Genomic DNA, 14,235 nt, shown 5'->3' with positions numbered 1-14,235 from the left:
TACATTTCAGTATATATGCTGATCTGCCGATGTTCGGGATAGGAGAAAAGACGTGAAAGTAAAAGTAAAGACCAAGCAATCTCTATTTTTAACGGTATATTCACGGTATACGTCCATATAAGGTATGAAATTATTCCCTCATCATCTTCTCCTTTTGTCTAGCGAGCTTCTTTTTGCTAAGTTTCTTTTTTGACGGCTCTTCCTCTGTAGCTTTCGCGACAACATCCTCCTTCTCTGTCAGTATCACTTCAATGTGACATGGCGAGCTCATGTAAGCTGTAAAGAATTATAAGTCTGAGCATCTCTGCTATATCCAGATGCACTTTTAAAGGATTAGAACTTGTAAAATTATAAACACTTACGATTTATACGACCATGAGCTCTGTATGTTCTTCTACGAAGACAAGGCGCATGATTTACTTGAATATGCTCGATTACAAGGCGATCCACGTCGAGTCCCCTGTAATCAGCATTGCTCTCTGCATTCTTTAAAAGCTGCAGCAGAAATTCTGCAGACTTTTTGGGCCAACGACCTAGAAAGTAAGTAGTTAGAATATATAGTTAGTAATTAGTAGCTGTCGTAAACCTAAAATTTAAATTTCACGTTAAATTTTATTCAGTTAGATCCAACTTTCCGATGGTTCAATTTTGATTGTCAACGTTTTCCACAAATCGACTTATGTACATTTCTATCAATATAGATTAACTTTAATCTCGGTTTAACTTACGTTTGATCTTTTTCTAGTTCTAAAAATTAGAAAAAGATAAAAAAATAAGTAAATCAAGATTAAAGTTAATCTACATTGGTAGAAATGGATATTAGGAACGGTATACATAAAAATTGAGTGCCGACATACCTTGCGTGGTGCCAAACTGTTTAGCTTGAGCGCACCTGCCGACGCCGCCGTTGAACCTGCGGAAAGGAACGCACTCCTTGTGCTCGATGACGTTCTTCAGGTACTTCTGCGCCCTGCGCAGGGCCATACTTTTGATAGCACGTGCAGCCTCATGGGTGTTCTGTAACGCATGAGAGACAACGGATTGTATCCACGTAGCCGTAAACATCTCCGGGAGGGAAATGTCGCGTTTGAGGTTATACTACCTCGAAGGTACAAGCATATTTACCTTGAAGTGCACGCGAAGATTGGAGCCGCGCGCTTTGCACGACTTGGTCTGGTTGACCGGCTCGTGGGAGTAACGACCCATTGCGTCCTGAAAACACAGACATACCGATCACAACAGACTCTCTTCGAGACCAGCGACGGCCTCCGACCTGTCGGCGTCATGCCTCGCGCTTCTCGCCCGATTTCGCGGCGATTCTCGCGAACGGACGCGATATCTTTCACGTCCGCGTCGCCGCGCGAAACCTCTTACTCGAGAAATTGTCTCTCGCGAAACGAGTACCTCGGCGATGAGCTAGATGCGAGCGGATTTGAAAAAGACAACAAATCGGCTGATACGTACCTCTCGAGACCACGACTTTAAAGGAAAAGCCGTCTCGTCCGCTCCTCCCTAGTGTGCCACTTCCTGTTTCCTGTGCGCGCGCAGGTGCGCCAACTGAAAATCAAGCGAGGTCCTAGATCCTATGCACGTGCACGATTGCAATTGCAAATTGCAACCCCGAACCCCGACTCGGTCGATTTGTTACACGATTTTTAAATATTTAATTTAAATTATTCAAATGACTGTCAAATCCTTTCGATTATACTTCGAGACTCTTCATGCAAAATACGAATAATTTCACATAAAAATTTTACTCATTTTATTACTGTGTCATCGGTTAGCTGCGTAGTGCAAAATTAATTAATTAATTAAATTAAAATTTTCTGGATGAATTTATACTTTTCAATAAAACTGTGCCATCGCGCCATCTCTCGCAAGATCCGTGAACTACTGCTACACATGATTGCTGCTCTGCTTACTAACCTGCGTGAATATTTTTGTGAAAAATATACACGATTTCTTCGGAGGTCTTATTTTTATTCCAGGCTTTCAATCTCAATTTTAAAGGTACGTTATTATTTGTGCACGTCTTCTGAAGAATGGGAACATTTCATTTCGTACATATGACTTATACAACTGTTTATATTAGAAAATATGGTTATGAGGTGACAGCATTTTTACATTTTTTTCAATTATTACTAATTAATTTACATTCCCACTCTTCATTAGTACCTATACTTTACTCCTGTAAAATGATTTTGCGATCTATAAAGCCGTTTCAAAGTAAGACCTTTGACTGTAATTGTCGGTAATTTGAGTCACTTTAGCATCCCCTTAAATAGTTACAATATGTATTTTCTTCCTTGTTGTTCCAGAATTTTAGGTTGACACGCGTTGACACAACACGCTTTTGTCCATCTAATGGCCGGAAGTGGCACGATGGTAGTACTATGCAAAGGATTGTCCGAAAAGAGCGACAGGCAGGAAACATATCTTGAAACATTGGAATCGGCTGGTTATAGTTGTGAATGTTTACAAACTCTAAGATTCGAGTTTGTGAATATCTTGGAACTGCGAGCGCGTCTGTCAGTAGCTGATGGATATAGTGGTAGGTAATATGTCACCTGGTAATACCTATAGTATTACTCCTAACATAATTAAGTTTATATGTCACTTGTACATTATTGCAGGTCTAATATTGACGAGTCCTCGTACGGTGGAAGCTGTTGCACTGGCAGCAAAAGAAGACCCTAGTATCCTGTATCATTGGAAACAGATGCCAGCGTATTGCATAGGACCCACGACGGACTCTCTTGCGAAAAGTCAACTTAACTTGCAACATTGCGTGGGCAGCGACTCTGGTAATTCAAAGCGACTGGCTGAGAAGATTGTTCTTGACATGAAGAAAGATTCAAAACCACTATTGTACCCGTGCAGTGAAATTGCACGTGAAAGTATATGTTGTATCGTCGAAGATAGGATTCCAATCGAAAAGATCGTGGTTTATAGGACGTTAAAGAGCGAAACGCTGGAGCAGGAGCTGCCAAAGATGCTTGACAAATGTCCTAGGATATTTGTTTTTTTCAGTCCGTCTACAGTGGAACATATTAAAACGCAACTAAAGAGAAATTTTTATAATATCAAACATATAAAGGCGATAGCCATAGGACCTGTAACGAGAGATGCGTTAATTAATTCTGGTTTCAATGTATATGCCACTGCAGACAAGCCTGAACCAGTAGCTTTGATGCACGCGATCAGAGCTGCTGAGACTATGGCAAATTCAAGTGAGAATATTTCATGAAAATATGTACTAGTCGCGACATAACTTGTCAACATTTTAATATATTGATATTTGCAATACGTACATTTTAATGCATATAAATGTTTCAAATTATTTTTTTTTATAATAAGATTTTCTTAATTAAATAATCTTTTATCCAGTTCACACACGCGCGCGCGCGCGCGCGCACACACACACGTGTTTAATAATAATAATTATGTAAATAATGTATATATATATATAAGGATAAGTATTCTCTAGAGAGCTGTAAAGATATGTATGTAATAAAATTTATGTAATTCTCATAATTATAATTTTGACTGGGATTATTATCTGGGTGTTTTTCTTACATTGTGTTCTTTTTACTCAGAAAATATAACATACGTATAATAATTGCATTGATAAATAAAGCATCAAATCTTGCAAATTTGTGCGTACACGTATATTATATTGCTAGCAATTTTAATAATATAGTATATATTTGTGAATAAAATATTAGATATTTTAGTCGTTTGAAATAAAATAATATAAAATATATAATATATATTTTTTAATATATATAATATATATTTAATACACGTTTTATATAAATTACAAATACATCTAGATATAAAAAAATATATTTATATATAATTATAAATATTTTATATGCAATATTTATGAATTATATATAATACATAATCTTTTTTTTGCATGTTAGTCTAAATTCTGTATATCACAAACATCAGTAGAATTTTTTATATTAGCCGATTACGTATTTCATTAAAACTTAACCCTCCATTGCTCTCGTGTTAGGCGAGCGCTAACATCACATCTTATTTCTTCAATTACATAGATGTGGCATATAAGTTAACTCTGAAACTTTTTGATTTTTCGTTTACAACCTTTTAGATTATATTTGTACAATTATTTTCCAAAATTTCCTTAATATAATTTTTAGACTAGACTTGGAAAGTCTAATCTAAACTAACGTGTATATCTAACGTATATCTATGCGCAGCACTCATGTCAAGAGCAAATACTCGGAGTCAACGCGACTGCTGTAGCCAAATGCAAGTTTTACTGTTTTAGATTGATGTACCGATCGATGTTTCAACCTCTCTTTCTTACAAGACTGTTTGGGGCCACTATTTTTAACGTTTGTTAATCTCTAATCGACCGTTAACTTTCAGAATACCCAACTTCTATTGACTATTCTGAAAAGTTAATAGTTGGTTCGAGTTTAACAGATGTTAGAAATAGTGGCTCTTGATTTGTGACAACTATGTGGCAATATCACCTTAATACAATGACAAACATACAAGCGCGGCGCAGGGCTAACACGAGGGTACTGACGTTCGTTTGGCGAACGAGGGCAATGGAGGGTTAATATCTATTACGATTTACACCCAGAAGGCACGAAATATCTGAGCCAACTATCGCGGACTGATTCGCATAATAAGGCTGAGGAGCGTTTCCACCGTTATATTTCATTTGGACCGCCGTTTCGTAATCGGGCGCCGGTCTATACGACGGTAATAACGCGCGCAAGCTATTTATATCGCTTGATGAAACAGACACAACAGGACACGGTGACGGTATCGAAAGATCGTTATAGCTTGTCCACCGGGTATGCGGCGTGTCCGATGTTCGATGTCCGAAGTTATCCGAATTCACGGACACTGCTTGCTCACTAGAATCGTTTGTATCATTATCCTGAAATGATACATTAACATTTTTAATTACATAAAATACCATATGTGCATATTTCAATGTCTAACGAAATAAGTGTTAATTTACGCACACAGCAGCCACTAGATCTTTCTTGCGGATGGCGTTCTTGATACTGTATATAAAATAGATGTTGAGCTATGCATAATCTCCATATATATTTTGTATCGCGCGACTCGTTAAATACAAATTGCTTCGCTCCTTCCGATTTATACTCTATTATAAACGTTTTCTTTTCTTTTATGACATTATTGATGTCTTTCCACCTGCAACGTATAAATTAATTCATTTTTAATATGGTGCAATAATTTTTAGATCACATCTAAAATCACGCATAGTAAAGTAAAGAGTAAAATAACCTGTAACATTGCGTTGCTTGTGTATTAGGATAGGCCACCATAATTCCATTGATAGAAATTCCAAGTATAACTTTGTTGTTACTGTTATCCTGAAATACATTTCCATAGTTGCAACATTCGAAGCAATAAGAATTAATCAGTTATCATGCTACTACCATCAATACTCTGCTATTTATACCTTGGCAGTAAACGTTTCGGTGCCGTATCCCTCTAGTTGCATGGCAAGCGAGATATATAGTTCTTCCGCAGTAGCCTGTGTCATATTAACAAAACCCTTGTACTGGAATATTGCTGCGTGTAAAAGAGAATCTTGCCCGCCTGGGTCCGTTTTGCTTACATCCTAAATATGGAAATATCAAATTTAGATCTGTACGACATTTGCAATTAAAGTAATGCAGCTTTGACAATTGGCGTTACATTTGGGAAGAAAGTGCACTGCTGGAAATATTCCAGGGTATGTCTTTCCGGGCTATAATTTCCAAACTCGGCTTGCATAGAATAACTCGCTAACACGCAAGCTTGTCTGTAATTACAATGTATCTTGTTCTCCAGCACGTCATTCTTCAGTTGAAGATAATAATGATATCTGTGGAAGAAACGGAGAGACATGCAAAATTATATTCCCCATATTTGCTAAGAGGCTTATATCTCACTTGAGCAAACGATAAAGCCAACCTTGTCATTTCGTCTTGAATAAGCTGTACGTCCACGATGTAGAACATAACTCTTAAATAAAGCGTAAGGCTTTTAGCCTCTTTCTCAAGCTGTCTCTTCAGAGGCTTGTCCATGTCTACCCATCTAAGCGACGACGTGTTGCGGCAAACGTAGCGCAGGCTAAAATACTCGGGCTGTCCCAGGCCCAAGCGTTGCGTCACGTTGTCCAGGCACTCCTGGCCAACGCTGTCGATACTGAGGGTGCATTCTATCGAAGTGGCGTCCAACAACTCGACACAGATCACATACTGATTCTTGGACACGACGTTGTACTGCCTGCTCTTCTTCAAGTGGAACTTAAATGGCATTTTGGCAGCTGCGAAGTAGCTGAAAAAAAATACGGCAGATGAACACATAATACGTGATTCGATCCAAGGAAGGTCTCAAGATACGAGTACAGTAGGTTTATAGGTTAAGAAATTTCGAGAAACTAACGAGGCTACGGTCAACGTGACGCTACAAATGCTTTGGAGCGTTCTTCTTCTCCTTCTTTCTTCATTGAAAGAAAAGAGAAGAGGAATGCTTCGAAGCATTTGTAGCGTCACGTTGACCGTAGCCTATATTAATATCACTTCACGGCGTTACGGCAAAGTGGGGTTACAATTCCGATTTACGAATGAAGCGTCGCAACAACAGTTTGGCGTTGTGACAACGAGTCAAGATAACGATACACATTTCAAGCGGTGCGCACACTCACCCGATGTCTTAAAATACCGTACACTCATCACTCCCCTGGGTAAACATCCACTCGGCGACGCACGTCACGTCACGCACGCGAGATATACGTGTACATTTTGGCAATTCGCGACTCCGCTATCGGCATCCATATCAGTTGCTATCAGCCGATATCAGACGGAACATCGAATTCCTCTTTAAAGCACTCGTTCGGCCTCGCGGTCCACTTTTCGCCTTCTCGGTATAATGGTATAATTCGGCGTTCGACAGGAAAGCTTGCTCCTGCCTCCGGCGGCTCCGGCTTGCTTTGCTTGTCCGGCGCGAGAGTATCGATACTTTCACCCCGGCTGCGGCGAGCATCGATGCCGAGATATCGAGAGGCCGAGGAAGAGGCATCGATACGCACCCACCGTCGCGTTGGAGTACTCGGAGTAGTCGGAGTCAATGGCCATCGCCACCGGCTACAGCTGGTCGTGAGTCTGGCGGAGCGATTCGCAAGCGATGGCGGTCGTCGCGCGCGTCGTGCCGACGTGCCGCTGTCAATAATGAGAAAAAGGGATATCGCCGCATCGCGCCCGCCCGCCCGCGCTACCGCTATCGCCGCAGCCGCCGCCGCTGCGTCGTCCGCCCACCGAATGCTGATAAGAGGCCGCGGTTAGATCCCACGCCGCTGGATCCCCGCTCTCGGTGTCTCACATGTGCCACGCGCGAGGAAAATGAGCATCCTGCGAAAGAGGTAAGTAAGTGAGGTGTCCGCGCGTGCGACGCCTGCGGCCTGTTTCGATTGTTCGTTTTACCCGTGGGTTGATTGCAGATTGACCGAGTTCGACGACGTTCTCGACGCGGACGAGATAGAGACGGCCAGCCTCAGTAAAATATGTTTCCACGGTACGTCCGTCACGTATGGTCGACTCCCCGCTTCGTCCACTCATTCGCGGAGACGATTCTGCTATCTTGTTTACGAGCTCTCTCGTGTTGGTCCTCTCTCGACGCAGCTTTTCTTATTTCAGGCATACCTGACGAGCCTGGCGGCCTGAGGCCCCTGTGTTGGAAGCTGCTGTTGAACTACCTGCCACCGACAAAGTCCAGTTGGTTAGAGACTCTGAAGCGCAAAAGGGAGTTGTACAATACCTTCATCGGTGAGAGGATACTTTGTTACTGTTGTTTGTTCGGTGAAGATAATTTAGACTGAAGTTTGAAACTTATGTACGACGTTTTTGTATTCGGCGATTTTTCGCAGAGGATCTCATTGTTAATCCTGGAGAATCAAATACCGACGACAAGGAAAGAGTCGACGTAACGTTGCACGATCATCCACTCAATTTAAATCCAGACAGCAAGTGGCAAACGTACTTTAAAGATAACGAGGTTCTACTTCAGATCGATAAAGATGTTAGGTGAGTAAATTGAATCGTGTAAACGCTTTGAAAGCTTTCTTTCTGAAGCATTGATAAAAACAGAAAATTGAGACAATAAATTTTACTTACAGGCGGCTATGTCCAGACATATCATTTTTCCAACAAGGCACCGATTATCCATGTCAGAAAATAGTGAACGCTAATGGTCAGCGTTTGCATCACAGAGTTCAGCACACGGTTCTGAAAAGCGCGAACGTTGAAAGGAAAGGCTTAGGGGTGACCAAGGTAAAAAAAACTGCAAATAATCAAAGCTTCCATCGCTAAATTCCTTGTTAAATTTATTAATAGATTTTACTTGTCTTTGCTCTTACGTTGACGTGGAAAGCAGCAGGTATTATAGACGATGCAAGTAAAGTAATATGTTCTACCTAAGATAGTATTGAAAAGTCCTTTTAATATTTTTGTATTTTGTTCTTGTAAACAGAGTCAGTGTGTCAGTGAGATAATTTCATAACATTTTGCGGATACGGTACAACTCGCGTTATCACGCTACATTATTATATTTTATCTGTTAGATAGCGGTTTCCGTCAGAAAGGCTACGGAAGATTACGCGCCATTGGCCGAAGGTGGTGAAGCACACTGGGAAGTTTTGGAAAGAATACTCTTTATATACGCAAAATTGAATCCCGGCCAAGGTTACGTGCAGGGAATGAACGAGATAGTCGGACCTATATATCATGCATTCGCTTGCGACCCGGATCCTACATGGAGAAGTGTGTATTACGATTTAAGAGCGATTGAGATGTATAAATGATATCTGCTGATAGCGATATACGTATCTTTCGTTTCGTAGAACACGCCGAGGCAGACACTTTTTTCTGTTTCACTAATCTGATGGCCGAAATACGTGATTTCTTTATAAAGACGTTGGATGAGGCTGAATTTGGAATTAATTCGATGATGAGTAAGCTGACCAATCAAGTACGAGCTAATGATCCCGAGGTTTGGCTGCGTCTACATCAGCAAGAGCTATGTCCGCAATATTACAGCTTTAGGTATAGTATATGACGTCACGTATCGTATAATGATATGATTGTCATTATCACTAGTATTTATAATTCTCATTGTTATCATTATTGCTGCGAACAAGATGGTTGACGCTTCTCCTTTCGCAAGAGTTTCCCTTGCCGGATGTTATGAGGATATGGGATTCCTTGTTTGCCGATGAGAACAGATTCAATTTCCTCATACACATCTGCTGTGCCATGATCCTGTGAGTAAACAAATTTTATCATTTTTTCAGCAATAATCTTCGTTCTCTCAACACATGTGTATGCATTTTTAGATTACTGAGGGACCAGTTACTGGCCGGCGATTTTGCTACAAACGTTAAACTCTTGCAGGTGAGATATATATATTTTATTACATATATGTGTATTTATATTTTGTATTATTATTATTATTATTATTATTATTATTAGAATATAAGATGCTATGTCAAAAATAATATGTTCTATGTCTAGAATTTTCCCTCGATGGACATCCAGATTGTGCTCTCTAAAGCCGCTGCCCTGGCAGGCAAGACTTTATAATTTTTTAAATTATTAATTAAGATTTCTCGACATGTCGAGTATCATTTTCTTCTTCCTCCCGAGTTACGACCACATGCGTGATATATCGTGAAGCGTAATTTTATATACCATTCGTCATTCCCGAGGAAAGAAATGCAATAAAATATCAATTATAATATAATATCATGTAGATGTTCAAGCTGATAGCCGATCTTATATCAAATATTTAACAGTTGTATATATTGATACACGCTCTCGATTACTGAGATCTACATACAGCATTTTGCCACGTGTTAAATTTTTTGATATATTTAAAGTGTATTTGTGTACATACATACAATGTTGAAATGTAACGTTTGGCTGAGGAGTATATCAAAGTATAAATTTATACAAGAGGTACGATAATCATTTCGTAAACGGCAGGTAATGATAAGATGAGGGTTAAGTCGAAGAGGGAAATCTGATTTAAGCTTTCCCCCCGATTGTCCGATACAATATGAATTTTGCAATAATCGCATCACAATAGATTAGTACCATCTATATGCGCCATAATAATTACACGATACGTTAAGAGGAGAAATTACATTTTGTAATCTTATTTTTGTAATAAAACGCGCCGTTCGAACTATGTTTATAAAATAAAGGGAAACGTTATCAGTTCCATCCTATACGTATCTCTATAATTGGATTACTTTGCAAGCGGTCGACGACAACTCGAGCTTTCTAGAAGCAGAGCGTTCTTCATATTCTACTCGCGAGAGAGCCACAGAGTGAGAGGGAGGGAGAGAGAGAGAAACCAACGAGATCATTATTGGATTAATAAAGCCACCGCGTTCCCTAGCAGAGTAAACCGAATTTCCAGATTTTATTTCATCTCGTCTCACTCTCTGCGGAGTAGAATGATTGACCCGAACGACGGCAGGAATATTAATCAGAAAACATCTTGGTTATTCTCGCGCCGAAGCTACGCGAATATTTCCATCGCGGATCGCGTAATAGCGTGATAGAGATAGACTGGAATTATCAAAGAACAATGAAGAACTGAGAAAAGAAAATGTTTCGTGCATAAGCTATAAAAGCTTATATCCCTTTATATCGCGAAATTAAAAATAACGCAAAATGATATCTTTGCGTGTAAACAGCATAGAAAATTACAGAGGCCGCGGTTCAACCGGCCTTCCTCTTTATCACCAACGACCACCGACACACGCTTTGTTGGGGGACATCCAGTCGTCGCGGCCCGGACCCCCGGCGTGGCGAATCGCCTGCCGTATCTCGTGATTTTGAGGATAGGCGCGATCCGAATACCGTGTATAAAAGTCGCGCGAGGTCCCGGAGAAAAAGCACCCGCGTGTGGGTGGACTTTTATGGCGGTTGATTACCTGATTTATAATCTCAGTTCGCGCGCGGGGGCCCGTCCGAGCTAGGCTTGGCGACGGCGGTGGGGCCCCGTCCCTTGATCGAGCCCGCAAATCATCGTCGCGTTTTGGAGACGAAGGATACCCTTTTCTTCGACCCTCTGCACTCTAGCCGAGTATCGATACTTGGCTAGAATCCAAGGCAAAGCATCGACGTTGCGAGTGTTCTCCAATATCGGAAAGCGTGTTCATCTTTTGATGCGCGCGGACGACAAGTAGGGCGACCGTAATAGCCACCTGATGGCAATCAGGGCTTAACGAAGAGGATCCAGGAGCAGCGGGCAAGCTCTATAAAACCGCACAAAAACTAGGCGACAGTAGATATACCTACCGTAAACGCGCCCGTCGTCATTAGGGTCGGAAGCTCAAAATTTACCTCGGCCATCCCTCTCGTCGCCGCCTCTCGGCTAATCAGAGATCGCGGATTTTATGATCGTTGATGCGATCGTTAAAGGATATACGCGCTGGGGAGACGGCAGACGGCTGCCTTCTGGTAGTCGGGACGACGCGACGTCGGGGATTCATCAGAGGTCGAGGATAGACTCTCGAGTTCTTATTAAGGTGAAATCCAGTCCGAAATCAAAGCAATTCTCGGTGATTACATTGTATTCCGTTTATGAGCGACACGGAAAAAAATAATAGAGAGGCGTCTAAATAATCTACCAAAAATACCGTCCGTTAATTGCGATTGACGCTTTTTTAAAAGCGTGGGAAATATGGAAGTATCCCAATCGACACAGCGCATCAGTTACATTATACACAGGGTAAACAGTACAGTTGTTGGCACTCTACAATGATTGGCCACTTAAAAAATTAAAGATTATAAAGAAATACTATTAAATGTTTTTAATTATAAGAAAAATAATAATTGTAATATTTTTGTATTTATAATTAAAAACATTTTAATATAGCCTATTTCTTTATAATCTTTAATTTTTTAAGATGTGGCCAATCCATTGTACAGTGGCCAACAACTGTACTGTTTACCTCTGTTATGTTATAATTTCACACTCAACAATGTGCTATATTACGTTTATGCATTGTTGATTGTGAAATTATAACATAGTAGACGTAATGTAACTGATGCTCTTATTTGATGTACGATTGCGAGGTGGAGTTCCACGCGAGGGTTGGCTACGCCATTGGGCGCGGGCCTCGGATTTGTGTCGAATACACGCGGGTTACCGGACTTCTCCCACGTCAGCTCGAGGAGGTGACACACGGAGCCACGGGGTTGACGAATGTGCCACACGATCGGCCGAGGATGACTCGGCAGATTGTTCGCCAGCGTTCCCAGCGGTGGTCCCGGTGCGCCTGCATACAGCTTGGATTGATGGATCCTGACCTCTCAAAGGAGGGCTTCGGCACGCCTTTCGGGATATGATAGATTCGTGCGCGACCTAATACGGACTTGGGAATCGCGAGAGGGAATACCGCCGATCCATCTCGCGTCTCGCTCTCGCTGAAACGTGAAAAGCTCTCGAGTCTCCCAGCGTCCGAAAAATCTCAGCGTCTCTATGCGTCTTCCGACGATTGCATATAGCTTTCTTTATATCCAAGCTGTTTTGACTGCGCCCGGCAAATACGAAGAAATTATAACTACAACTTACATGCAAGTTGTGATTTCCCTGATGGTGAAAAAAATTTCTCATATTTTCTCAGAAATTTTATAACTGAAAATTACGAAAAATTCTGAAAAAATATATAAAATTTCTCAGATATTTTTAGAAATAATTGGATGGATTTTCAGATTTTCTCATATTTATTCAGATTTTTACACAGACGTGTTGGTGGGAAAAATCTGAAATATTTTATTATTATTTTGTCTCAGTTTTTCTGTTCCGGTTCAGGAAAAATGTTCCAGTTCGTATTAAAAAATCTGATAAATTCTAATCATTCTGGGGAAGTCTGAAAATTTGTCTAGACATTCTGATTAATAACATGAAAAATTCTGAGACATTTTTCCATCAGAGTTCCTACTCAACAATGTAAATGCAACATAATACGTGTACCCTTCACGGAATGAGGGAGGTTCCAAGTTCGAACCCTGTCTGAAGTCATTTTTATATTTCTCGCAATATATTCTATATAGTTATTTTTAGATGCTTAGCATCAAAGTTAAATCGAATTGATTTAATTAGGGGGAGGGAGGGGATTTACTACTCCAACGGGAACTGTGTTGTAAGCCTGATAATTTAGTCGGCGCGCAGTTTGCTATAAGGTTGAAAAAAAATGTGTAATACAGAAAAATTATTAGGCTACTAAGATCTCCAAGCTCGGACCGTAAATGGCTTTTATGCTAATTTGATTATAATACGTATGTCATTGAAATTATAACTTGCATGTAAGTTGCATGTTACTTGGTGTTTGTTGGGCTCTTCATCAAACCGTTTGAGCCGCGCGACGCGACACATCGGGCACTGTTTACAGTTAATTTACCGTACCGTGGCACGGCGCGCTATCTCCTATTCGTTGGTGGTCCAACGTATCAAAGATCTCAATCATTTATTTGTGCCGGTGGATACACTCAGCATGCGCGTCTATCTGTCGTTTCGTGCATTGTACGCGAGGTTTTACCTCTCTCATGCCGCGCGGAGAGACGCGTCACGACGTTACGAAGCCGATTTTGTATATTGCCGCGCGTATGTTGTTCCATTACATAATAACTCGCTGCCATCCGGCCGAGAGAGCCCGATCCTTAGATTATCGGCATTCGATCGATAGACGTCTACAGTCTACACCGACAACCGTCCGGCGTTCGCCGCGCGATCGATCCTCCGGGATGATCCTTTGGTCTTCGCCGCCATTCATCCCTCCTCTCGCGTGAATGCGGGGCCTTGTTTCCGCTCGCGACGTTTCCGGCTGTGCGACACGGATATTGGTACGAGGAAACGTATCCTCTCAATTCAACGGAATCGATATTGCCTCTCCCTTAGGTAGTTCTAATACCTGCTCGTGTGTGTGTGTGCCAGAATTCGGCGTCTATCTCTGCTCTTAGCGAAAATTCGGCGAGAGACCGTCTCTCACGTCCCGAACAAAACGCATATCGCGTAATAACGAAATCCTCATTCCCCTTTTCGGGGAAGGGGAGGTGCCCTAGAGTTTAGCGATCTCTAATGAACTGCTAGCCCGTTAGTTGGCTCAGTTCTCTGTCCGTCTCTCTCTTTCTCTCTCTCCATTTCATCTGTGTCTATGTATGTTGC

The 14,235-nt window shown here is 41.2% G+C and overlaps 4 protein-coding genes across 8 annotated transcripts; 2 read left to right on the top strand and 2 right to left on the bottom strand.

Moving 5' to 3' along the window:
• Nucleotides 1–79: 79 nt before the first annotated feature.
• Nucleotides 80–1,501, bottom strand: LOC112459871 (60S ribosomal protein L17). The gene is made up of 5 exons (XM_025024242.1): nucleotides 1,465–1,501; nucleotides 1,126–1,212; nucleotides 858–1,017; nucleotides 363–533; nucleotides 80–276 (listed from the first exon to the last, which is right to left on the bottom strand). Exons 2-5 carry the CDS (start codon nucleotides 1,204–1,206, stop codon nucleotides 131–133), a joined length of 558 nt encoding a protein of 185 aa, XP_024880010.1. The 5' UTR covers nucleotides 1,207–1,212; nucleotides 1,465–1,501; the 3' UTR covers nucleotides 80–130.
• Nucleotides 1,502–1,889: 388 nt separating this feature from the next.
• LOC112459855 (uroporphyrinogen-III synthase-like) lies at nucleotides 1,890–3,402 on the top strand. Of its 2 annotated transcripts, none has more exons than XM_025024208.1 (3): nucleotides 1,890–2,010; nucleotides 2,327–2,551; nucleotides 2,634–3,402. In XM_025024208.1, the coding sequence occupies exons 2-3, from the start codon at nucleotides 2,365–2,367 to the stop codon at nucleotides 3,245–3,247; spliced, it is 801 nt and encodes a 266-aa protein (XP_024879976.1). In that variant the 5' UTR covers nucleotides 1,890–2,010; nucleotides 2,327–2,364; the 3' UTR covers nucleotides 3,248–3,402. The 2 variants fall into 2 exon arrangements, with proteins under 2 accessions (XP_024879976.1, XP_024879975.1); XM_025024207.1 differs by having other exon boundaries at nucleotides 1,891–2,010; nucleotides 2,319–2,551.
• Nucleotides 3,403–3,854: 452 nt separating this feature from the next.
• Nucleotides 3,855–6,799, bottom strand: LOC112459853 (tyrosine-protein phosphatase non-receptor type 14-like). 2 transcript variants are annotated; one of them, XM_025024203.1, is made up of 7 exons: nucleotides 6,611–6,634; nucleotides 5,971–6,336; nucleotides 5,713–5,881; nucleotides 5,474–5,635; nucleotides 5,296–5,384; nucleotides 5,010–5,202; nucleotides 3,855–4,921 (listed from the first exon to the last, which is right to left on the bottom strand). In XM_025024203.1, exons 2-7 carry the CDS (start codon nucleotides 6,315–6,317, stop codon nucleotides 4,592–4,594), a joined length of 1,290 nt encoding a protein of 429 aa, XP_024879971.1. In that variant the 5' UTR covers nucleotides 6,318–6,336; nucleotides 6,611–6,634; the 3' UTR covers nucleotides 3,855–4,591. The 2 variants fall into 2 exon arrangements, with proteins under 2 accessions (XP_024879971.1, XP_024879970.1); XM_025024202.1 differs by lacking the exon at nucleotides 6,611–6,634 and adding an exon at nucleotides 6,707–6,799 and having other exon boundaries at nucleotides 3,856–4,921.
• A 502-nt stretch (nucleotides 6,800–7,301) lies between these two features.
• Nucleotides 7,302–10,282, top strand: LOC112459854 (TBC1 domain family member 13). Of its 3 annotated transcripts, none has more exons than XM_025024205.1 (11): nucleotides 7,302–7,420; nucleotides 7,499–7,572; nucleotides 7,695–7,823; nucleotides 7,925–8,081; nucleotides 8,174–8,327; nucleotides 8,431–8,433; nucleotides 8,618–8,816; nucleotides 8,897–9,098; nucleotides 9,194–9,316; nucleotides 9,389–9,446; nucleotides 9,567–10,282. In XM_025024205.1, the coding sequence occupies exons 1-11, from the start codon at nucleotides 7,401–7,403 to the stop codon at nucleotides 9,633–9,635; spliced, it is 1,188 nt and encodes a 395-aa protein (XP_024879973.1). In that variant the 5' UTR covers nucleotides 7,302–7,400; the 3' UTR covers nucleotides 9,636–10,282. The 3 variants fall into 3 exon arrangements, with proteins under 3 accessions (XP_024879973.1, XP_024879972.1, XP_024879974.1); XM_025024204.1 differs by having other exon boundaries at nucleotides 8,428–8,433; XM_025024206.1 differs by lacking the exon at nucleotides 8,431–8,433.
• The last annotated feature ends 3,953 nt before the right edge of the window (nucleotides 10,283–14,235 follow it).

This window comes from Temnothorax curvispinosus, unplaced genomic scaffold (assembly GCF_003070985.1).
Source record: "Temnothorax curvispinosus isolate PA1 unplaced genomic scaffold, ASM307098v1 QBEX01010178.1, whole genome shotgun sequence".
Classification (NCBI taxonomy): Eukaryota; Metazoa; Arthropoda; class Insecta; order Hymenoptera; family Formicidae; genus Temnothorax; species Temnothorax curvispinosus.
Note: the sequence above shows the minus strand (reverse complement) of the source record. Positions and strands in the feature narration are given on the sequence as shown.

What these genes read in the sequence shown, in the direction of transcription:
- LOC112459853 (XM_025024202.1), bottom strand. Translation starts at nt 6,317, where the DNA reads ATGCCATTTAAGTTCCACTTGAAGAAGAGCAGGCAGTACAACGTCGTG. An exon ending in CAAGCAACGCAATGTTACAG is followed by an intron (nt 5,203 to 5,295) that starts GTTATTTTACTC and finishes TATACGTTGCAG; the next exon opens with GTGGAAAGACATCAATAATG. An exon ending in AAAGATCTAGTGGCTGCTGT is followed by an intron (nt 4,922 to 5,009) that starts GTGCGTAAATTA and finishes GTATCATTTCAG; the next exon opens with GATAATGATACAAACGATTC.
- LOC112459871 (XM_025024242.1), bottom strand. Translation starts at nt 1,206, where the DNA reads ATGGGTCGTTACTCCCACGAGCCGGTCAACCAGACCAAGTCGTGCAAA. An exon ending in ACAGTTTGGCACCACGCAAG is followed by an intron (nt 534 to 857) that starts GTATGTCGGCAC and finishes CTTACTTTCTAG; the next exon opens with GTCGTTGGCCCAAAAAGTCT. An exon ending in AGCTCATGGTCGTATAAATC is followed by an intron (nt 277 to 362) that starts GTAAGTGTTTAT and finishes AATTCTTTACAG; the next exon opens with CTTACATGAGCTCGCCATGT.
- LOC112459855 (XM_025024208.1), top strand. Translation starts at nt 2,365, where the DNA reads ATGGCCGGAAGTGGCACGATGGTAGTACTATGCAAAGGATTGTCCGAA. An exon ending in AGTAGCTGATGGATATAGTG is followed by an intron (nt 2,552 to 2,633) that starts GTAGGTAATATG and finishes ACATTATTGCAG; the next exon opens with GTCTAATATTGACGAGTCCT.
- LOC112459854 (XM_025024204.1), top strand. Translation starts at nt 7,401, where the DNA reads ATGAGCATCCTGCGAAAGAG. An exon ending in CAGATCGATAAAGATGTTAG is followed by an intron (nt 8,082 to 8,173) that starts GTGAGTAAATTG and finishes TTTTACTTACAG; the next exon opens with GCGGCTATGTCCAGACATAT. An exon ending in CAAACGTTAAACTCTTGCAG is followed by an intron (nt 9,447 to 9,566) that starts GTGAGATATATA and finishes TTCTATGTCTAG; the next exon opens with AATTTTCCCTCGATGGACAT.